General features: G+C 32.4%; 1 protein-coding gene across 1 annotated transcript in view; it reads left to right on the top strand.

The window, feature by feature from the left end:
- The window catches only part of LOC143056126 (uncharacterized), a 192,020-nt gene that overhangs the window by 150,269 nt on the left and 16,701 nt on the right, over positions 1-25,050 (top strand). Inside the window, exons 42-49 of the mRNA XM_076229212.1 lie at positions 3,686-3,807; positions 8,185-8,327; positions 8,818-8,965; positions 9,448-9,651; positions 14,581-14,802; positions 16,729-17,511; positions 19,831-20,043; positions 21,035-21,130. Coding sequence (XP_076085327.1) covers positions 3,686-3,807; positions 8,185-8,327; positions 8,818-8,965; positions 9,448-9,651; positions 14,581-14,802; positions 16,729-17,511; positions 19,831-20,043; positions 21,035-21,130 — 1,931 coding nt within the window. The remainder of the gene's footprint in view (positions 1-3,685; positions 3,808-8,184; positions 8,328-8,817; positions 8,966-9,447; positions 9,652-14,580; positions 14,803-16,728; positions 17,512-19,830; positions 20,044-21,034; positions 21,131-25,050) is intronic.

Genomic DNA, 25,050 nt, shown 5'->3' with positions numbered 1-25,050 from the left:
GATTGCACTATCTGCATTCTCTCAGTAAAATGACCTACCCGCCTACTCGGGTGACCACAGTCAGTGAAATTAACAACATAAGTTGTAACCAAATAGTTTTAATAAATTTATGAAAGTTGTTTTTTATATCAGGATATAATACTTTAATCGTTTCAAAACAAATAAACATAATTATAAATATACATAAATGTCTTTAATTAAACACATCGAATAATATAAGTTTTGTATATATAATATGTTATATATATATGTTATATTTGTTTTTCTCGTGGGATTTTGTCTATATGTGTTACATTTTAGTGTTATGTCGTTGTTCTCCTCTTATATTTAATGCGTTTCCCTCGGTTTTAGTTTGTTATCCCGATTTTGTTTTTTGTCCATGGATTTATGAGTTTTGAACAGCGGTATACTACTATTGCCTTTATTGTAATGATTTAAATTGATATCAAATAACTATACATAAAGAAAAAAAGTATGCACCTATCCAAGGGGGACAACAAACACATCGATTCAATATAGACATTTTGGAATTTTGACATATACTAGAAGAATTTCTAAGCAAAAATCCTTTGATTATGGATCTTGATATTTTTATTTACTAAAGTCATTGTTTTTGTTTGTCACTTGTTAGGTTATCTAAGAAATGAAGAATGTTAAAATATTAAAAACGTCAGACAAGAATATTTATTAATATTTGTTGTAAATTTCAAAGATGTACAGTTTGAAGTCTAAGAATAGTGAAAAGATATGACTGCATCATTTCTAAGCCAACAACATCAGTTTTGGTAATAACAATAAAAATATCCAATGTCATTGATTCAAAAATGATAAAATCAGCTTGTGTGCAGAGGGACACATACTAATACAACAAAAAACCCTGTTAACATGTTTTACCGAATCTAGCATAAATGTCTTTTATTAGGTGTTGATATCACGGGTGTCATCATTATTATATGTGAAAGCATAGATTAATTGTAACAACATAAAACAGTACATAAGAGAAAACAAAAACTAACCTAAAAGATCGTCACTGATAACCAGATGACAGTGTTTTATCCTGGCGTGCAATGCTATTTAAGCATGCTTAGTCATGCCAGTATATCAAACACCCTTAAAACATTATGTGATCAAAACGCAGATCCTGTGTGTCTGAGTTTTGCTAACAAAGATCAGAAAATATTCTATTCTACTTTCGGGATCCTCTGTTTTTTTGGCAATTCAATACACAAAATATTGGAAGGCCGAATTTCATAGGACATTAAAAAATATGTAATGTGATAGTTACGAATAAAGCAAGGTTCATATATACTGAGCCAAAAAAGTTTAGCAACAAAAATGTGAAATTTCATTCTATTACAAAATCATAACAACATGTAATTTTGATAATAACAAAATGTAATTATGACATGTCAGAATTAACATGAATGTTTATCACTCACATTCTTTTGGAATTTCTTTGTATGGAGCGCGGGAGGGTCAAAATGCGGAAATGAGTACAGTGTTATTCAAAATCAATTTCTCAGCCATGCCCTTAGTGCACCAATGACGAATTGGCAGGCACACCATAAGCTGCCCTTAGTCATTGCACTACTCTTGTGTCCTGAAAAAATTGGTCACGTGTTGAAAAAAGCGAAATAGCGATCCTCCTTTGACGATAGTTTTTTTTTTTTTGTTGGTCAAAGAGATATCGACCTATCCTTTGCAGTTGCAATTTGTCGATATCTGTTTGTTAGTCTCTAAACTGTTGCCTTATGCACATTAAATCGAGCCACGATGTCTGCAACACTCATTCCGGCATCAACCATTCCAAGAGCTTTCTGACGGTCATTTTCGGGGAGGCCTGGTTGACGCCCATGCATTTTTTTCAAATGTGTATGTGTTTTTCTTACCAATGGTGTGTTTCTGAACGTTAGTGAAAAAGAAATTTTAATGTCGTTTTAAAAGTACAGGTTCAGAAGGTAAAACATCAATTACACGTGCAAGGCTAAAATGTCTCAAAATCAATCACCAGGAAAAAAAGTACTACAGTTTGAAATTACAGGTAAAACTAAGGATTATATCAATGATTTAATTAATTTTTTTCCAGAAACAACTAAAAAAAGTTTGGTTTTTTTTAAGTGTTGCTAAACTTTTTTGGCTCAGTATATAATAAGAAACATAAAACAGTACGTTTCCATATAAGCATTATAAGTAAGATTTGTTTTAAAAGAATGTTAGATTGAAGCTTCCAAAAAAATCACTAAATCACCTTTTCATATATTCTCATGACATGCATTTGTCATTTCAATTAATTCAATGAAGCCATGCATATATTTTCTCAATTATTGATTTTTTGAGTCTTTAAAAATGGATACATATTTTAACGTAATATATAATTTGGTAATGGACTATGGTAAACAGTACTGTCATAAAATGTTGATATTTGATAAATAACCAGCTGAAACATTATTAAACTAACTCTTACACAATTTCCACCATTACTTTTTTTAACTGCAAACAGGGCCCACAGTGCTTTGATTATAGAAAATATAATCCCATTGTGTCTGGATCAAACCTTGTCACAATCTCACTTAGTGTTCTAAAATTGGCCTTTTATGTTAGAAATGATTTTAACGTTGCTTATTTTTACAAGTGAGCGATTAATGTTCTTGAAAGCCTCCAGTTTATAATTAATTTGCAGATCTGTAAACTGTTTCATTGTAAATTTACTACAGTAAGATGCCTGAATGCTCACTTTTATTGAATAGCACAAAGCTGTTAAAAGTTCTATTGATCTCCCAGGTGACTCAGAAATTTCAGGCATTAAATGCTTAAATACTACAAGTTGGAAAAGCATACCCGTCCTATTGAATTTGTCAGATTTCGTTATTTTAATCCACTTCTTTGAACGACCGCAAAATGTGTGTGTTCGTATAATGTTATGACGTTGTCAGAGTCGTACAATTTGACATGCTGAATCTAACCATGTATTCAAATTTCGAATTGTGTGTTCCTTTTTTCTCTTATTGGTCCAATTAATGTCCAAATGGTTCAAAATATAACATTTTTTTTATTTCTGAAAAAAATGAATTCGTGGTGTTCTTTGAAATGCTGAAACTGACTCTGCATATTTTAGATTTTAGGACCGTATTCTAATTCGTCGACATTAAAGTCCAAAGGGTAAAAAAAATCAGTTTGATTTTAACAAAAAAGGAATTCAATGAGGGTTCTTTCATACATTTATGCTATATCTAAACATGTATTTATATTTTTGATTTTTGGTCTCAGTTTTCAAGTTGCTCGCAATCGGGGTCCGAAATTAAATTATATTTGATTTCTTCAAAAAATTATTTATAACCATGTCTTTTTTCTAGAGAATGCATGTACCAAGTTAGAAATTTTGACAGTTGTTTTCCATTCGTTTGATGGGTTTGAGCTTTTTAATTTTGTCATTTGATATTTTTTAAGCGACTTTCAGATTTTAATTTTCATTGGAGGTAAGTATTTTTTTTTTTTTTTTTGTCCTTCACTTTTTAGATTTGGATATCGAACCATAGTAATTAAATATCCAAGTAAAGTTAAACTATAATACCAAAGTTGTAACATGGTGTATTCTTTATGATTAGGTAACTAATGTACCTTCTTCAACTATAAGGTTCTATTGCATATCAAGAACACCTTAAGATTTACATCATTGATATTAAAGGTATGAATGGAGTGTTGGATATGCAGACGAGTCAACACCTTTAGGTATCTTTGACACAGGACATGATACAGTGTGGCAGGATGCTGGTCAGTTGATGGATGCTGTGTTTACTATTGGGCAAGGTAAAAACGGTGTATATTATAGTTATGACCTGTCTCTATTTTAGGGCTACCTAATGATACCAAAGTTATACAATATTTATTGGTTAGGATTAGGTGAACTTATTCGAGTAAGTTGAGAGTTCATTTAAAGAATTATTACTAGCAATATTTTCATCCAAATGGTAATGAATAGAAGTATTTTACTCCCTCTAGTATCGGTCTACTTCTTATTGATAAATCGTTAAAATTTCCAATCACTATAAGCGTTTGGAACAAACCTTTTATGACACGCGTTCGACGCATCAAAGTCATAAAGTGCTAATTTATTTTTCTGACTGTGTTGTGTTTTATGTACACTGGTTTTTGTCTTTTTTCTTTATTTTGCTATGACGTCAGATTATTTGATACTTATTAGTTTGTATGTCACTTTGCGTATTTTACGCATCTCTTATATCAACCTGTGTGAATATTTTGCATCCATCAATCGCTGGGATTATGTTGTGATTATCAACATCTATTAATATGACATAGCTAGTAATCGTCTTTGGTTACCATGTGACAGGCAGCAGCTATGAATATATTGTGAATCACAACAATGTTGATAAATTGTCTTTAACCGTTGTTGTGAATAGGTTATCAATAACAACCACTGCAACCATGCGCGTAGCTACGTTTACGTCAAAACGCCTGGGCGTACACTTGAATTTGGGAAAAAAATCATTTAAATAAAATTTAAAGAATTGGTTACCAGTAAATTAACCGGCTTCTTAGTCTTTCTTTAATGGCATGTAATTTCGAATGAAACTGGCGAAAATTAGTATCATATTTTAAATTTATTCATTTTCTGTCAAAGTCTAAATCTACCGTGAATTCTAGACTCACTCTCCTTTTTATTTTTAAAGCAATCAATAAAGTACTAAGTTTTGATATGTTGTTTGCATTTTTTGTCGCGCCATTGACATTTATGTCGGGAAACGAGACATTTCGATTCTTAATTTCGGCGGCGGTGCCAATATTATAACTATGTACATGTAGGTTCAGTATGTGGATAACGTTTTAAGATATCATTAACTTTGTCAAAACTTCGAAAAATTCTACGGTAGCTGGACAAAAACTGTGTTTATGGTCAAAAGTGAATCCAGAGCATAATGACGAAATTATATATGATGAGTTTTCCCGTATTTTATGGATAAAAGGAATTTCTTTTTGCATTTACAGTCTGAGGTTAAAATTTGTTACATATCATTTACTTTGTTAAACCTTCGTCGAATTTAATTAAACTTTCTTGGAGTTTTTATTTGCATGGTTAAATTCTGAAGCAAATTTTTTTTCGTTCATTTTTCAGCTTTATATTGAGATACTGCAATTTAAGTCCGACGATCTGAAATGTTAGTAACGTTTGTTTCGAGCGACATTGATGTGTCTTTTGTAGACAAAACTCGCGTCTGGCGCAAGTACAAAATTTCAATCCTGGTATCTATGATGAGTTAATTTACATTGATAAATTTATAACCTCAATATTTTGTTATGAAACTTTTAAAAAATTAATATTCCAGACCAAGAAAAAATATCTAAAGAAAAAATTTGATTTTTATGCCCCAACACGAAAGTAGAGGGGCATTATGTTTTCTGGTCTGTGGCTCTATTCGTCCGTCCGTCCGTCCGTCTGTGCGTCCGTTCAGGTTAAAGTTTTTGGTCAAGGTAGTTTTCGATGAAGCTGAAGTACAATCAACTTGAAACTTAGTACCCTTGTTGCTTATGATGTGATCTTTTTAATTTTAAAGCCAAATTAGACTTTTGACCCCAATTTCACGGTCCACTGAACATAGAAAATGAAAGTGGGAGTTTCAGGTTAAAGTTTTTGGTCAAGGTAGTTTTTGATGAAGCTGAAGTCCAATCAACTTGAAACTTAGTACACTTGTTGCTTATGATATGATCTTTCTAATTTTACAGCCAAATTAGACTTTTGACCCCAATTTCACGGTCCACTGAACATAGAAAATGAAAGTGGGAGTTTCAGGTTAAAGTTTTTGGTCAAGGTAGTTTTTGATGAAGCTGAAGTCCAATCAACTTGAATCTTAGTAAATTTGTTGCTTATGATATGATCGTTTTAATTTGAAAGCCAAATTAGACTTTTGACCCCAATTTCACGGTCCATGGAACATGGGAAAGGATAGTGCGAGTGGGGCATCCGTGTTCTTTGTTATGTTCATCTACGAAACTTGCACATTCAAATGTGTTTTTGTATATTGAGTGCTTTACCGTGGTTCCCTTTAATCATATTTTAAAGTAACTAGTTTGGACGTTTACTCCAAATCCAACGACCGTCATTAGATTCAAAATAAACACAATGAAAAGATTAAACATAAAAAATAAACCATTTTGAATGTAAAGAATATTGTTATTGATGAGTTTTCAATGACAGTAATGGTATGTCATTCTCGATAACTCTTTAAACTTCCTGTGGTTTCACCCCGTTAATCCACTACCATGCAGCAGGTTCTTTGGTCTGGACCCGCTTTGACCCGCTTCAGGCCTTTCACTGAGGTTCGGGCGTACACGTAAAAATGATCTAGCTACGCCACTGGCAACTCAATAGTGAAGTTTTGAATAACAACGTTTACGAATATCTTGACTAAGAATCCCCTTGCAAATGATGTGACTTACAGGTGTAATACCACCATTGACTTCCCCTTTTAGTCTTTGTTAAATTTGTTAAATTGTGCAGAATTTATCTTTGTTTCAAATAAAGAAATACTTGGCATGAGTAAAGTTGTATCCCGTCCAGAACTTTAGGCAAAATTTCACATAAAATTTCATAGCATATAAGAAAATAACCATCACTGAAAGTTAACCAATCAAATTTTCAACTCTTTTTCACCTGTGAACAAACTTTGATAAACATGAAACATCGAATTTCCAAAATATTCTATAGAACCACCAAATAAAAAAATGATGGTGCTTTGAACTCCCAAGATAAATGTTTATGACCAAGCAAGTTTTGTTACTGCAATAAAACGAAGGATTATTTACCTACAACTGTCAAATTCAAGGGTATATTTTTTTCAAACCTGTTTCGTATGCAATCGGATGTGACCTACTATGATTTGGTGGTATTACACCACAACATTTTGTAGATGTGTTTTGATAAACAACTCTAGTTATAATGTTGACTAACAGTGCCTTGTAAAATGTTGTGACTAACATACCCCTGTAATTATATATTGATTAACAACTCTTATCAATACGTTGATACAGTCGAACCTCGATAGGTCGAACTTAAAGGTATACCTAATCGCCTCGTGTCGGGTTCGAGTCATCTGTGTTACGAGTTAAGCATGATCTACAATTTTCAAACACACAAACAACAGTACAGACAACTAAAGACTGAGCCACGCGAACCCAACCTAAATAATGGTGTGATCTCAGGTGCTCCGGAAGGGTAAACAGATTCTGCTCCGAATGTGTTGCTCTTGTAAGCACAAACCAAGTGGTAGGTATACCTAGATAGGTCATATTTGGGGAAAAGGGAAGGGATTAAAGTTACGACAATTGAAACATATCCGTTGTCAGGGATGGGAATTTTATTACGTCCGTCGTCATTTGTGAAACAAATATTCCATAACGGCCAACCAACTCTTGATGGCGTTTGTAAAATTTACGAAGGGATGATTTCAACTATATCTCTTGACACTCTTGCTCACGTATCTTCCTTGTGAGTTTTTTTCAAGAATTATCCGGTGTGTCAATTAACAATTCTAATAGAACAACGTTTGTAACGTTCATTTTGATTGGATAACGTCACTTTTTTACATGGCATCAATTGACAATTGCTATGGGACGTACGCGTTAATTGCAGATTTTAATTACATCTTTAACGTTGTTTTCTGTCTGTTTCATTAGAATGGAGATAACAATATTGTATTTTAAGCTCGGACGGCATCGAATGGTCTCCGCTAACGCGTCGCCAGTAAACTTAATTTGCGACCATCAAATTCCCAGTTGATGCCGTCCGAGCTTAAAATACAATACAGTTATCTCCTAAGTTCTGTATACGTAAATATCTCAGGTAAAATGGGTTCTCAAACATGATGTTCTGCATAGTCAAAAATGAAAGTTGGCAACGAACAGTAAGTGTATAAAATAGCAATCTTACATTCGATTTAAATATTGGATTAAATATTTCGAACTTGTTCCATCTTTTTCTTTGAACCTCGATACATCAAAGCAAATGGTTTTATTCAGTTGTCTACGAAGGGACATTGCAGTATACACGAGATAACCTCGATTTCGACACATCAGCGATACAGATGCTTTGAAATTACCGGAACTTACAAAATAGCACGACTTATCCGAGTTGATATGTTTACAGTATAAAACCTTGCTTCTCTCACACAGGTAAAGACGTACTAGAGAACGCAATGCTATATTCTGTATTTGTTAAAGTTTGGTATTCCACTAATGTTTATGCTGTGTTTAAGACAAATGGTATATATGTGATGACAAAAGCACCTGTGTTAGCAACAGTTAGAGGCACTATGGTAAGAAGGAAAGTTAATAATGAAGGAAACTATTCCAAAATCGTTCTTCATATATATCAAACATTATTTTACTACTCAAGCAATCAAATTCTTCATGGCAAAGTGTATTCTTGATTGGCCAGTTTGTGAAAAAAAATATACTGAAATCTCATCAATGAACTATGAAATGAATAAATTTATAAATTATAAAATTATTTCCTATGTATATTGTTAAGTTAGTATCAGGTATTTTTGGTACTTCAGGTATTTAGGTATTCAGGTATTTTTGTGCGTAATTTCAATGAGTTCTATGATTTTGAATGTCCCTCTGGTATCTTTCGCCCCTCTTCAATAGTCATTAAAATGTCAAGGACAGCTACATAAAAAATATCAAATTTCCAACCACAATTGAATAGTCATCCCTTCTGCAGTGCAGCTAAAAGACTATATTTTCAGTGATGAACAGATGACCTTTTTATTGGTATATTTTTGTTTTATTATTTGCATATAGGTAACAGAAAAAGTACAAGGTACAAAAGTTAAGGATGACGATTATATAAGGATTGGACGACCTATAACCTTCTCATGGAAAGAAAAATTCATGAATGCTGAGGCTACGATAGAAAATTATAGACTATATCTAAGTTCATTTCCAGGAGGTCAGTGTATGGTTAATCAGCTTGCCTCTGATCAGTAACGCTTTTTTTCAACTGAGTAATGTTGTATAATTACACACTATATCATGTTTAAGTTCAATCTGGCCTTTGTCAAGCAAGCAACTTGTATACTAGGGGTTGAATTAAGTAACTGTTTGAAATCCAATTCGTTCGTTCAATGTTTATATTTTAAAAGACACACACATGTATATCACAACACATTATTGTTAAGTTGAAAGTTGGTGGATTTATTTTCCCTTATATCATAATTGAAATGAAATACAAAAAATGTAGTGAATATATTCCCTTGCGTCTATTTGATCCTTAAGAAAGGTGAATTGTGAAGAGGATAAACGGTTTTGATCATTGAAACTGTTAAATATAATCTCTGCCAAAACATACCACTTTAAAACATTTCTGTAATATTTAAAAACAAAATGTAACTAAAAAAGACTCTTTTATGACTATTTGATGATTATTTTTAGGTTATGACATCCGGACGATACACAAAAATCTACCAGGGACGGCAACAGGATACAACATGTCCAGAATTACCCTTGTACCTGGTATTAAATATTACTCTAATGTCATAGCTTATAACTATGCTGGAGCCCACACTACATCGACATCTGATGGATTCATTGTAGATCATGTGATTCCTTCAGCAGGTATCGTTTATGATGGATTAGGTAAGGTTAAACTTTATTAACATATGATAAAACATGTACATAGTGGATCATGTGTATCAATAAACAGGCTATATTATGGTGGTACATCCTAGATTGTTCTGTTTAAGCAATAAAATTGAAAAATGGAAATGGGGAATGTGTCAAAGAGACAACAACCCGACCATAGAGCAGACAACAGCCGACGTCCACCAATGTGTCTTCAATGCAGCGAGAATCTCCCGCACCTGCAGGCGTCTTTCAGCTGGCCCGTAAACAAATATGTATACTAGTTCAGTGATAATTGACGTCATACTAAATTCCGAATTATACACAAGAAACTAAATTTAAAAATCATACAAGACTAACAAAGGCCAAAGACTCCTGACTTGGACAGGCGCAAAAATGTGGCGGGGTTAAACATGTTTTTTAAGATCTCAACCCTCCCCCTATACCTCTAGCCAATGTAAAAAAACAAACGGACAACAATACGCACAGTAAAACTCAGTTTAAGAGAAGTCCGAGTCCGATGTCAGAATAGGTAGCAAAAGAAAATAAACAAAATGGCAATAACACATAAATAACAACAGACTACTAGCAGTTAATGACATGCCAGCTCCAGACCTCAATTAAACTGATTGAAAGATTATGTCTTCATCATATGAATATCAAGCACAACCCCTTAAACTCAGTTTAAGAGAAGTCCGAGTCCGATGTCAGAATAGGTAGCAAAAGAAAATAAACAAAATGGCAATAACACATAAATAACAACAGACTACTAGCAGTTAATGACATGCCAGCTCCGGACCTCAATTAAACTGATTGAAAGATTATGTCTTCATCATATGAATACCAAGCACAACCCCTCCCGTTAGAGGTTTAATATTACACCATCATAAAATATATGAGACGAACATAACCTGTGTCATGCCAACAACTGGTTAATGACCTGACAACAGTATCGTACCTATATCCCTTCTTAAGAAGTCTGTTTAAAGGTTTTGTTAGCATTTGAGGTGTATACTGACATTTTTGTGCTTTGTAAAGAATATTACCATAAAAGATTGGATGTGAAATACCTGAGCGTATAAGATGTTTGCATGTTGAGTTATATTTACAAATGATGTCCTTGTACCGATGATAAAATTTTGTGAATGTTTTGTCTAGTTTGTGATATCAAAAACCCTGTTGTAATAATTATTCAGTAATACATAAATTTCTATCGCTAAAATCTAATACGTTGTTACATACACGAGCGAATCGTGCAAGTTGAGATATATAAACACCATAAGAAGATAAGCAACTGTACTTCTTAAGATCTTTGCATCTTTTTGATAGCACCTCGATCAGAAGAAAGTAATAATTAGTTATCAAAGGTGCCAGGATTATAATTTAGTACGCCAGACGCGCGTTTCGTCTACATAAGACTCATCAGTGACGCTCATATCAAAATATTTATAAAGCCAAACAAGTACAAAGTTGAAGAGCATTGAGGATCCAAAATTCCAAAAAGTGGTACAAAATACGGCTAAGGTTATCTATATATATATATATATAAAAAAAATAACATGATTAAAACCCACCCTTTAGGCAAAGCGTTCGGGTAATTAGGAGAATCGCTAATATGACATGATTGTAGTATAGGTGTATTTATCTAAATGGTATCAATTCCGTTCGTAGGAGTTTTACTGTGCATTTATATTGACTGTAAATTCGAAAGTATAATTACGATGAAAAACGACCAAGAAATGACAAAGTTAATCATGTTAAGTTTATAAAGAAGTTAATAACACAACGTCTATCCAATACCTCCTTGATTTAAACCTCCTCTTTGATATAGTTGGTTCTTTGAATGATATGACAAACTAGTGAATATCATTCGAAAAATAAGCCTGCCTGGATTGGGAGGATATTTCTATTACTTTACATTGTACTTGTGTGATTATTCTATTAGTTGGAGTCAAGGGTTCAACTGGAATACGCTCTTTGCAATGCTTTATTTCTCTACGCTACAATATTTACTTGTCCGCTTTGAATGTATGTTCTGTATATATAATATATAGTTAACGGTATTAAGACTTTTGATGCTGTTTTTGTCTGATATTCCAAAATATGTGTTCTTTTTCGTTTCTTCTTAGTCCATACAAACAAATTGTAGAGAACCTTATTTGCCCCTAATTTTGTGAGTGATCTTGTGATTGAGCTCCCGTATTTTTTAATTTTTAATTATGTAAAATTGTATTCTATTTTTCTAATTCAAATTGATTTCAATCCTTTAATAAATCATTTTACATTTAATCATCTAATTCCAACTAATTCATATATTTTAGAAATTGTTTCTCTTTTTATTTTGCCATGTTTACCATGTTCAGGTAGTTCAGGGGTATACCGCCATCTTGAATTGTACAATCACAGTAAATAATCGGTCTAGTTCTTTGCCCTAATCTACAAATTTGGAGAAAGATTTGAAATTTATTGGTTACACTGTTTATTTATATAAAGAAAACTTAGTTATTCATTGCATTATCGAAAATGTTTTAACACATACCACATATTTGTGCTTATAGAATAAATTTTTAAAATAAGCCATTTAAGGGGAGATAACTCTTTGAGTAAAAATTTATACTGGACATAGGGAAATTTTCATTTTTTACTTGTAGCAAGAAAACAAGTTCGGTGACACCATTTTTATTTTTTTTATTTTCTTAAAAAATATTATTTTATTTCAAAATTCTGTCTCATAGATTTCTTTGTATGCACAAAAATGTGTTTTTTCATGAACAATCTAAGCAAATTTTGGCAATTTTGAACGACTCGTACCTTGAAAAATAGCACGGTGACCCATACTTTTAATCATTTTTTTTTAAAGCATAGTAAAATCTTCATTTTGGCAAAGTTTAAGAAAATTCTGTAATTTTTTTTTCTTTACCCCTGAACTACCTTAAACAAAAACAAAATTACAAATTGGTAAAGTAACCCATTGTATGGATTTGATAATGTTAAAAATACATGATTAAGCTTTGATATCATAAGAATTAGTAGAGATATGTTTTGTTCGTTTGACCATGCAACTCTTTATCGTTCTTTCAATCTCTTGAAGTTTGGTTTGATAATTAAGTTGTTTCCATATTTTGTAAATCAGCAAAACATTTGATACCCAATCTGCTGGAACCAACCTCCATTCCCAACTTTACCCATTTTGGATATATTTCTTTTTCTCAGTCTATACTACCGTTGTTTATTAGTCCCCTACAGACGAAGCTGAAGGGGATTTTAGGTTTTCACTCCGTCCGTCTATCTGTCCATTCGTCAGTCCGGCAATTCAGTTTACCATACTTTTTTCTTCATGCTTGAAGATATTGATTTGATTTTTGGTGTATTGTTTTATCATGCCAAGTTACAAATTAAGTTTGAACTTTGTTCAAGTCTGATGATTTTGTGCAGAGTTATGTTCCTTGGACTTAGAAAATTCACTTAAATAATCAGTTTTCAACACTTTTTTCCGTCATGCTGGCAGATATTGACTTGATATTTATTATATATTTTACACCATGACAAGTTATACATGTAGATCAAGTTCCAATACAATAAATTTTTAACCGGCAGGGGACTATGTGTCGCCATGCAATACTGACAGAATGCTTGTTTTACATTCATCTTAAAACCAGACCATTCAGAATATAATTCTTAAACACTAAGATATGCATCTAATAATTCGGGTTAACCATCTAAATATATGTGGTGTTATCAGAATGTTGATCTATAACAAATTATGAATCTTCAATGGAAATACCTTAAATAACTTTTTTTTCTTAGTAGTATTTCTAAAATTATAGCACATAACAAAGACATGTATCAACCAATCTTATATTTTCTTGTTTAAAAATTGTATCTGCAAATTTGATCCATCTACAAACGTGACCACAGTTGCTCAAAGCAGAACAAAGATTTTAAGTGAAATGAAGCAGTTAAAAAGCATATATTATATGGGTTAAAATGATCAAAGTAAATCAGGGTTTATTTCCGGTGGAAATTTCAGAAAAATCGGACGACCTAATTCAGTAAAAGTAAAATACCAAACAATCTGACTCGAAGGAAAGTATCTTAACAAATGACAAAATACAAAGCACAAACACATCAAACGAATGGAAAACAACTGGCGTATTCCTAACTTGGTACAGGCATTTCCTTTTGTAGAAAATAGTGAATTAATCCTGGTTTTAAAACTAGCTAAACCTAAAATGATCCCTTATATCAGTAATTGCCTTTTAAATGATCGTTTTTACCCTTTTTTTTTAATTTTGTGAAAAATCTATAATAGATTGTTTTGTAAGAAAAAATATGTTTTGAAGAAACCATTATAGACATCATCCATTGTACGATCTACAAATAAGTCAAACATGACTGAAATTATCAAAGGACACTTTTTAAGACTTGAATGACTATTATTACACATTTTAAGATTATTTGACCTGAAACAAAGGAAGAAAGAAAGCTTTAATATATAGAAAACATATTCAGCAAAGTTATTTAACAAATCGTCAATGTAGTTTTTTTTTACTCCGTCATTGCAATTTTGCACATAGTGTAAAAGAGGGACGAAAGATACCAAAGGGACAGTCAAACTCACAAATCCAAAACAATATACGGGGAATAAAACAGTAAAAAAGTAATAATTAATCATCAATACAAGACCTATAAGAAAACACTTAATGAAAGTACATAGATATCAAAAGTGCAGATTTCTACATATTTATTGATTCAGGCTCTGTGGAGCGTTTTGTTTAAAATGGTACTAGAAAAGACATATATATGTTGAATAAATTTGAAAAGAAAACATTTTTTGTAAGTAAAAATCCTAAGAAGATTTATATACAATGATCCTCTAATGTAACATATTGAGAAGATATCAGTGTGATATTCTTCTAAAACTAATATTGTATATGAAAACAGGAATATTGGACAAAGAGTACCAAAACTCAACAGACAATGTGGCAGCTCACTGGCATGGATTTATTGATACAGAGTCTGGTATTCAGTCATACTTCTGGTGTGTAGGTAATACAACTCATGTACACAGAATTTACTCAAATTCAGAATGTAGTGTTCATCCGTGGACCAACGTTGGACTTCGAGTTTCTGCATCAAAGAATCTATCTACAGAGATATTACAGGGTAGGCTACAATGTAATACACGGTCCATTGTTAATGCTGATTCAAGACATCTAGAAATATTGTTTTTCATTTTTATACGACCGCAAAAATTGAAATTTTTTTGGTCGTATATTGGTATCACGTTGGCGTCAGCGTCGTCGTCGTCGTCGTCCGACAACTTTTGGTTTTCGCACTATAACTTTAGTTTAAGTGAATAGAAATGTATGAAATTTAAACACAAGGTTTATGACCATAAAAAGGAGGTTGAGATTGATTTTGGAAGTTTTGGTCCCAACAGTTTAGGAATTAGGGGCCAAAAAGGGCCCAAATAAGCATTTTCTTGGTTTTTGCACTATAACTTTAGTTTAAGTAAATAGAAATCAATGATATTTTGACAAAAAGTGTATGACCACACAAGGAAGGTTGGGATTGATTTTGGGTGTCTTGGTTCTATCTGTTTAGGAATTAGGGGCCAAAAAAGGGCCCAAATAAGCATTATTCTTGGTTTTTGCACAATAACTATAGTAAAAGTAAATAGAAATCATTGAAATTTGAACACAAGGTTTCTGACCACAAAAGAAAGGTTGGGATTGATTTTGGTAGTTGAGATCCCAACAGTTTAGGAATTAGGGGCCAAAAAGGGGCCCAAATAAGCATTTTTTCTTGTTTTTCGCACCGTAACTTTAGTATAAGTAAATAGAAATTTATGAAATTCAAACACAAGGTTTATGACCATAAAAGGAAGGTTGGGATTGATTTTGGGAGTTTTGGTCACAACAGTTTAGGAATAAGGGTTTCATCAAAAATTGAATAATTGGGGTTCTTTGATATGCCGAATCTAACTGGGTATGTAGATTCTTAATTTTTGGTCCGGTGTTCAAATTGGTCTACATTAAGGTCCAAAGGGTCCAAAATTAAACTTAGTTTGATTTTAACAAAAAATGAATCCTTGGGGTTCTTTGATATGCTGAATCTATAAATGTACTTAGATTTTTGTTTATTGGCCCAGTTTTCAAGTTGGTCCAAATCAGGATCCAAAATTATCATATTAAGTATTGTGCAATATCAAGAATTTTCAATTGCACAGTATTCAGCAATAGCAAGAAATCTTCAATTGCACAGTATTGTGCAATAGTAAGAAATTTTCAATTGCACAGTATTGCGCAATAGCAAGAAATCTTCAACTGCACAGTATTGTGCAATAGCAAGTATTTTCAATTGCACAGTATTGCGCAATAGCAAGAAATATCTAATTGCACAATATTGTGCAATAGCAAGAGTTATCTTTCTTTCTCCAGAATAGTAGTTGATTCAACTTAAATCATTGTTTTACACAATATACAATGTATATTCACTTTTACTACCAACTGATAAATTAAAACAATCTTTACCATTCAGTGATAACAAGCACTTTTTTTACATTTTAATATTTTATGATGTATTTAAATGAGTAGTTATTGTTGCAAACTCCATTAGAAATTTGAATTGAGATCAGCTTTGGAATAAGGGAAAGGGGGATGTGAAAAAAAAATTGGGGGGGGTTCAATTTTTCTCATTTCAGATTTCATAAATAAAAAGAAAATTTCTTCAAACATTTTTTTGAGAGGATTAATATTCAACAGCATAGTGAATTGCTCAAAGGCAAAACAAATTTGAAGTTCTTTAGACCACATTCATTCTGTGTCGGAAACCTATGCTGTTTCAATTATTTAATCACAGTCAAAATGTAGAGCTGAATCCAGCTTGAAAGTTGTGTCCATACTTGCCCCAACCGTTCAGGGTTCAACCTCTGCGGTGGTATAAAGCTGCGCCCTGCGGAGCATCTGGTCTAAACATCAAAACGTTTTAAAAAGTTACATAAAATTAAAAAATAAGATATATAAAATATTTACCACACATAGTTTCTCATGAAGCGACTGATTTTGTTCTTAAATTTAATCTTTTCAGGGAAAACAATATACAATAAAGTGTATGCTATTGATGGTGTTGGTAGAAGATCATCTATTGTTGTCTCTGATGGAGTCATAATTGACATTACTCCTCCAATACCAGAAAAATTCATAATTGCTACAGAATTGTTCGGAAATAACACATCATTTGAAAACACAGGTGGAGAAGAGGTTAAATTTGAAAATGTCAGTTCTACAGATATTTGTATGATTTCCAAGAATTTTCATCCATCGTCATGGACACCTTCACCATTAACTTGCATGGCAGTTGTGTCATCTGAATTTAATTTAGCAAAAGATGGGCGATCGTTTTTGTTTATAAGAGGAAGTGCTAACCAGTGTATTGAAACGTTCAGGGCAGGATATTTATATAAAATCTCATTTTTCTCCAGCCATTTGCCAATAACAGATTCTGTTGGAGCAAACAAAGAAGGATTTATACAACTTGATCGTGTAAAACACATCTTTTTGATTTACACAAAGCCATATCGTCATGATGGACATGGACTAGGAGACAGTCGACAGAACATTTCATGGCATGCTCACACATTCTTTTTTAAAGCCACCAATACTCATGCTAATATCACAATAGGGAGTACAGACAAGACTACAGGAATATTTTTAGATAATATTTCTGTACAGGAAGTTAATTTAACAACTAGTGCCACAAGTGGTAATGTGCTTGGACATGTTATTTATTTACATGCGTGGAGTTCTATTCATGGTACATGGAGTTTCGCAGATCCAGAATCGCCAATTATAGACTACACATGGGCTATAGGTAATTCTTTTATGTTAAAAAGTAAAATCACAAAAATACTGAACCCTTGAGGAAAGGTAAAAACGGAAAGTCCCTAATCAAATGGCAAAATCAAAATCTCTAACACATCAAACGAATGGAACACAACTGTCATATTCCTGACTTGGTAAAGGCATTTGCTTACGTACAAAAAGGTGGCTTAAACCTGGTTTTAAAGCCTTCTATAGCTAAACCTCCTTTTTAAAATATATATTCTGATTTGTATTTAAATGTTTAAAAGTAAACAGTCATTTATTAGTGGTAACAGCTCATCTCTCAACAAAAGCATTACTATTAAAATAAATTATTTAAAAATCAAAAACAATAGTTTGTTGTTAGGAATATTAGACCACACCAATTTGATTCCTTGTTCGACGGACCCGCCCGCAACTAATATTTTCAAAACAGAATTTTTTTATTTTTTTTTTATTCCCGCTTCCCGCATCCGGAAATGTAATCATGTCCATTTTCCGCACCGTTTTTTTTTTGGTAAATATTATAAAAAGATATCAACATTTGTTTTTAAAATCACAGTCTAACCTGTATATCGATTTTAAACATAAAAGCACCACACCACACTGTGTAAATATCTGTGAGAATATTTGTTTCAGCATGAAACCTATTTATCCAAAGTGGGAGTGCTCCGAAATAAATTTATAACAGCGGAAATACATGTAAAGAAAAAAAATGGGTTTCTTTCCCCCTTACTTATATTCCCTATCAACTGAAATGTTCGTTGTTAGAATAAAGTACAAAGTACTTCTGAAGGATTTGCCTTCAACTGCAATTATATTGTATGCTGGCGAAACAAAACTATCCATGTTTATGCACCTATCCTGATTGATTCAGGGGTCTGCCGTTCAGCAGTTATCTTTTGTTGATGTTGTTCATTGGTATTTTCCCGTTTGGATATATAAATTAGATCGTTGGTTTTCCTGCTCGAATTGTGTACACTTATAATTTTGGGGTCCTTTATAGCTTGCTGTTTGGTCTGTATCAAAGCTCTGTGTTAAAGGCCGTACTTTGACCTGTGTTTGTTATTATCAGGTTGAGAACAACCCTCCCTCAGACAAGGGGTCATTTTACTTATGTAGAAAAGAAAATAGAAATACCAAGGATTTGTATAGTTCTTCTATACCAAACCTTAGTAGTTTGTACTCAAAAACAGGAGAGTTGCATCATATTTTAAACAACTTTTTTCTAAAAGAGGGGTCCACTTATTTCGAATGATATTAAACTGTTAAAGTAAATGTGTTAATTTAACATGGTTAAAGTCCAGAAATATTACAAAATTCTTGGACATGTTTTGACCATTTAATACCAGATAGATATATAGTTCTTTGAGAAAATATGAGCCCTTTTGTACAAACAAATATATTATAACTTTTATTGATCCCTCATAAAACATGTAAAAGGGATATTATACTGCAATCAGCTATTTTACTATACAGATAAAGCTATACGTATAAACGTTAGCTTATACGTCAATGACCTCAACTCACCTATAAGCCCCGCCTACTTACAACGTCACGTCACAACCATGACAACGTGTAGTAACAATGGTCAAACTTTTATGAATTTTAACCTGCTATGTCTTCAAATTGGTAATTTATATACCATGTTTATCAAATGTTATTAATTAAATTCATTTTCCCTTTCTAATTCCTTAAATTGTCAATGCTTACCGCCTAGACTACGCTCATAGGGAAATACCTAAAATGGTACCCCAAGGGGGGAATTCCAAACACTTTTTTTTAATAATATTTGTTTCTTATTTTTATTATTTTTTAATTTTTTTTTTATCTATTTCAGTATAAAAACAATATACGTATAGTGTCTTGAAATATGAAATTTATTTGTATTCGGCACGAAACGGGAAAATGCTCGGTAGAACCTCGCATTTTCCCGTTTCTAAGCCTCATACAAATAAATTTCATATTTCAAGACACTATACGTATATTGTCTAATTTATAACATTAAGGGTTGCCCCCAAACTGATTATGACTTGGATGGAGAATTATCTCATTGTCAGTCACACATACATAGACCAGATTTAAATATTTCTTGGTGAACAGGGAAAAAATACTTCAGAAATTAAAGAAGTGTCAAAGTACAAGTGATAAATCAAGTTTTAATATTGTCAAAACCTACTATTTTATGTTTACAAACAAAAATTATAATCGCTCGCCTGAACTTCAGTCTCCTACAGTTTGATTCAAATGACCTTTTGTAATCCTGATAGAGTAACATTTAAGTTACAATTCAATAGTGTTGGATTAATAAACTATATTTACATTGTAGGTTATTCGGAGGGAGGGACACAGATCCAACCATTCAGAAGTGTGGGACTTATGAATTTTGCAGTTAACAATAATGTAACACTGGTCCATAACACCTATATTTATGTGACAACTATAGCCACAAATGCTGCAGGATTGAGGGGCGTGTCATTTTCTGATCCCATTTTGGTTGACCTGACACCTCCTGAGTTTGAATTTGTAAATGACGGAGCAGGTAAACTATTAATAAGATGCAATATTTTAGTTAGTAACAATTATTTCAAGTCCCGTGTTGGACTATTGGTGGTCAGCTATAGTTTGATGGTGTTGGGTGAAGGATGAAATGGATGAGTAAAGTGCTCCTCCAACAGTCGTAAACCTAGATCCCGGAATATTTACTGGAAGCTAGTTCAATTTTGAATTCCTTCACCTTTTATTATGGAATTGTTTGATGACTTACAGTTTCCAACCACGACCCCTAAAATTCAACCTTTAAGATTGTACACATGTTAAATTTGTGTACCTGCTAATACCGAATTGTACGAAGAAATTTTCTTATTTTTCAGAACTAAGTTATTTTCCAGTAAAATTCACAAATATTACAATCCAGCCATACTATGCAGTGAGTGTTTTGCTACAGATTGAAGACAGTACGATGACCTATAGCTGATAACTTCTATCTCTTTTTTGTCTCATTTGCAATCATACCACATCTTTTTATTTTTATATTCATACATGTATGATTAATTTTAATGATACCATGGATAGGTCAATTGCCATTCATAATTAAATTCTTTCTATTTTCATTAAACTGTCCCACATCACTTACAGTGCTTTTATATTTTGGTGGAACATGTGGAAGAAGCCGGGTCAACCGCAGAAAACTACTACATGCCCTCAATATTACTTATCAATTATGATCAGAGTCTATTGCAACTTCCCGAAGTGGCGTTCGAACTTACAGCCTCATTGTTAACAAGCTAGTGATCACTTAAGATAAATTATAAAGATCTGTCAGGTGCTTAGACCTCTCTTAAGCAAAATGAAGATGAAAATACGTAGGATGCAGACAAAAAGCATAAGTTAAAGGCAAACAAAGAAACAATATAATGCATTGGTTCACTGGCCAACTTGGTCCTTTAATATTCTGTCCTACACTTACGGATTACCTATCTTTCCAATTTGATTTTCTTGGTATGGTAACACATGTACTTTCATATTTCAAGGTACAGATGAAGATGCCTGGGAGTTAAATGAAGTGCGTGCTAACTGGGCTGTTGCAGATCCTGAATCTGGCATTCTGTTATGTAAATGGGCTATAGGTAATATATACCCTGAAGATTGTTTAATATGCAAAACTATTCATATATTTTCTTTAATTTTAAGCTTCTGTATTCCAATGTCTCATGGAAATCATTCAGTTATTTTCTCAAAGAAGAAACATTAGATAAACAAATGTTTTGTCTTTTAACAACTACTAACACGACTACGAAATTCTCATATATTTATATCCCCTTTGTTGTATGTTAATATGAGTTATATCATGTATGTGTCGTAATAAGCTTAATAATTAAAAAAACAACATTTCCTCTGAAACAACCATGCCGATTTATAACAAAGTCGGTCAAAATCATTCTAAGGGTGTCTGTAATACAAAGTAGTAATTTGTATTGCTTCAAACAAATCAGCATGGCCACCGTGGCTAAAAAAGAACATAACGGGAAAATACATGATATTGTCTGATATCTTGAAGAATACATTACATGAAAGACTGCTGTGACAAATACACACTTTCCATGGTTACCAAAATGATTAGATAGCTAAAAATAGGAGTAAATAATATTTTTTTCTAACAAATTATAGAATTTACCTTATTATCTTGAAAGATAAATTAGATGGACATACATGTAAACTGTAAACAGCAAAATTTATCAGCAAGACTTACAAAAATGTTTATATAATTAAAACAGTCATCTTACACAAGTTAAGATTTAATAACCTTAAATGACTTCCATAACCCCTCCCCCCAATCAAAATTACAACTTATGTTTCGGATTCTTAACTTAAAAAAAATCCTATTTGTACATTAAACATCTTTTTGTTAATTTTGTCCTTCGAAAACTTTTGATTATTCTAGAGTTTTCTATGGTCCTCTGCTCTTAAACTAAGAACACTTGATTAGGCCTAGTCACAAGTCTACTATCACAGATATTTAGTGTTAACTAAGTATAGATATAAAGTTGCAGTCTTGTAATTGACTGCTCCAAAGGCTTACATGCAAAACAGCTGATCTTTGAAAAAAAAAATAAAAAAATAAAGAAGCTACAAAGAAAAAAAGATCATGTTCATATCATATATGTACTAATGTGAAATTGTGATTTAACCGATAAAAAAGCGGGTCATGCCACGAAGAATAAAAAGTGATGTAACCCTGAAGTCAAATATATTTGTTTTCCTACTTTCTGTTTGCTGTTTTTACTTTGCCGCACCACTTCCAGTAAACATAATATCCTTCTACTTTCCTGAATTGATATCCCAAAAAAGATGAGAGATCTTTTTTAGATATATATATTATATATATATATATATATATACAACTCGTCTAAACATCAACCCAACAATGTTAGATCCGTAAATTTGCTTTCGCAAATTTTTGGTTCTTCCCACGCCGGGATTCGAACCCATGCTACTGTGATATCGTGACACCAAATCGCCTGCACTGCAGCCGTCCCGCTAGACCACACGACCACCTGGGCTCTCAAAAAAAGAGCTTTCGCTGGCCGTGTGTTACCTTTCCTCGTCAGTTTTAATCTAGCGGCGTACTACAGTACATGATATATAAGGCATGAAGATGTTATTGTTACAAATCAGCTAAATTATCTATATATATATATATATATATATATATATATATATATATGTTTCAATTCAGCATAAACTTTCAATCAAATAGAAAAAAATAATTTCAGAAAAAATTCAGAAAAAAATGAACTTTTTTATTTCCCTCCATGTTTTGACATGCACCGGAAACTGGAGTTGTAATACAAGATTGGTACCAATTGAGCACCTCCATTTGAGGCACATTAGGGATAATGACCAAACTTGCTTTTTGTTGGAGTTATGACCTGTAATGACTATTTATGATAAATTCCGGTCATTTTCTTTTTTTTTTAGAGGTAAAAGAGTATGAAAAGTATAATTATAGATATAAACATGTAAAAGTAAAAAAAAAAGATCACAAAAATACTGAACTTAGAGGAAAACCAATTCGGAAAGTCCATAATCACATGGCAAATCAAATAACAAAACGCATCAAAAACGAATGGACAAGAACAGTCATATTCATGACTTGGTACAGGCATTTTCAAATGTAGAAAATGGTGGATTAAACCTGGTTTTATAACGCTAACCCTCTCACTTTGATGACAGTCTCGTCAAATTCCGCTGTATTTACATTGATGCGTAAACTAAATAGACACAATAAATAAAATAGTCAAAATATGGGTACATTTATCATCATCGTATAACAATTTTAAAAGGGACAATTTAACAGAACACAAAAACATCTATCTACAAACACTTTCATTGATTTGTGTGTATGACGTCAGAATTTTTTTTTATACGTCACGTAAGAGTGTCGTTCAATGTGCATGCAAACAATTTTAAAATTTACATAGGCAATGTTAGCATGTAGGGTTAATAAATCAAAAGTATGTAAGAATGAATATCAGAAATAGACCGAGATTGAAAGTAGTCCAAAAATTGTATATAGAATTTATAAGATTCCACAAATAGTTAATTCCACTATCAGTCATCATCGTAGAACAATTTTAAAAGGAACAATTTAACAGAAAACAAAAACATCTATCTACAAACACATTCATTGAATTGAGTGTCAGACGTCAGAAGAAAATTGTATACGTCACATAAATTCGTCGTTCAATGTGCATACAATCAATTTTAAAATTTACATAGGCAATGTTAGCATATAGGGTTAAAAAATCAAAAATATGTAAGAATGAATATCAGAAATAGACCGAGATTGAAAGTAGTCCAAAAATTGTATATAGAATTTATAAGATTCCACAAATAGTTAATTCCACTATCAGTCATCATCGTATAACAATTTTAAAAGGAACAATTTAACAGAAAACAAAAACATCTATCTACAAACACATTCACTGAATTGAGTGTCAGACGTCAGAAAATTGTATACGTCACATAAATTCGTCGTTCAATGTGCATACAATCAATTTTAAAATTTACATAGGCAATGTTAGCATATAGGGTTAAAAAATATATAGAAATATATCATAATGACATAAACTAGAACAATATCATACTGACGGGATCTTTTAAAGTACAGAGTCACGTTATAAGAACCAAAGAAATACAAAAAGTCGCATATACAAAGTACGATACCAAAAATTGAAAGACAATACAAACACATTGACGAGATGTACAGGTACCGAGCCACGTCAAACGGATATCACATAAAACCATTCAACAGTAAAAGTAATATTAATAATAGAACAAAGACAAATGAAAGAACTATAAAACACGTTGTTGAGATGATAAACAACATCAGTACGCAGAATCTATACATCAAGACTATCGTGTATTATTTGTGAAGTTGATACGGAATATAATTATCAAGGTCTTGGTACCTTCCGATGAACTTTTTTAGAAAAAGGACGAGACGTTCTTTGACATACCCCTGGTAAATTGAGTATTAACTTTCTACTCAGTCACTGATGACGTTTTACAAAGTCTGAGTAGGAGCTGCAAGCTCTTGAATATCGAATAAGTTGGGAAACTTATATATCCCATATGCAGGTGAAGTTGGTATATTGCTACTAAGTTGAGGGAAATTTATAATTTCAAAATTAAAATCGTCTCGTTTGTCATAGATTCTGGTACTGAGATGACTGTGTATGTCAAATTCGAGATATAAGTCTAAAAATAAGGCGGAGGAGGCCGTGTCTGTTGTTTCTTTAATCTCTAGTTCTGGGGGATATATTAATGAAACCCAATCAGAAAAGTTCGGATTGTTTATGGAAAGAACATCATCAATATATCTGAAAGTGAAATTAAATAATCTGGCTTCTTTGATCCTCTTTGTTTTTGACAAGTGTCTGGAGGAACTCCGATTCATAAGAAAATAAGAAGAGGTCGGCAAGAAGAGGCGCACAGTTTGTTCCCATAGGAATGCCGACAATTTGTTGGAAAAGTCTACCTCCAA

The sequence above is a fragment of the Mytilus galloprovincialis genome, chromosome 13 (assembly GCF_965363235.1).
Source record: "Mytilus galloprovincialis chromosome 13, xbMytGall1.hap1.1, whole genome shotgun sequence".
In the NCBI taxonomy this organism is placed as follows: Eukaryota; Metazoa; Mollusca; class Bivalvia; order Mytilida; family Mytilidae; genus Mytilus; species Mytilus galloprovincialis.
This window is presented reverse-complemented; position numbering and strand designations above follow the sequence as displayed.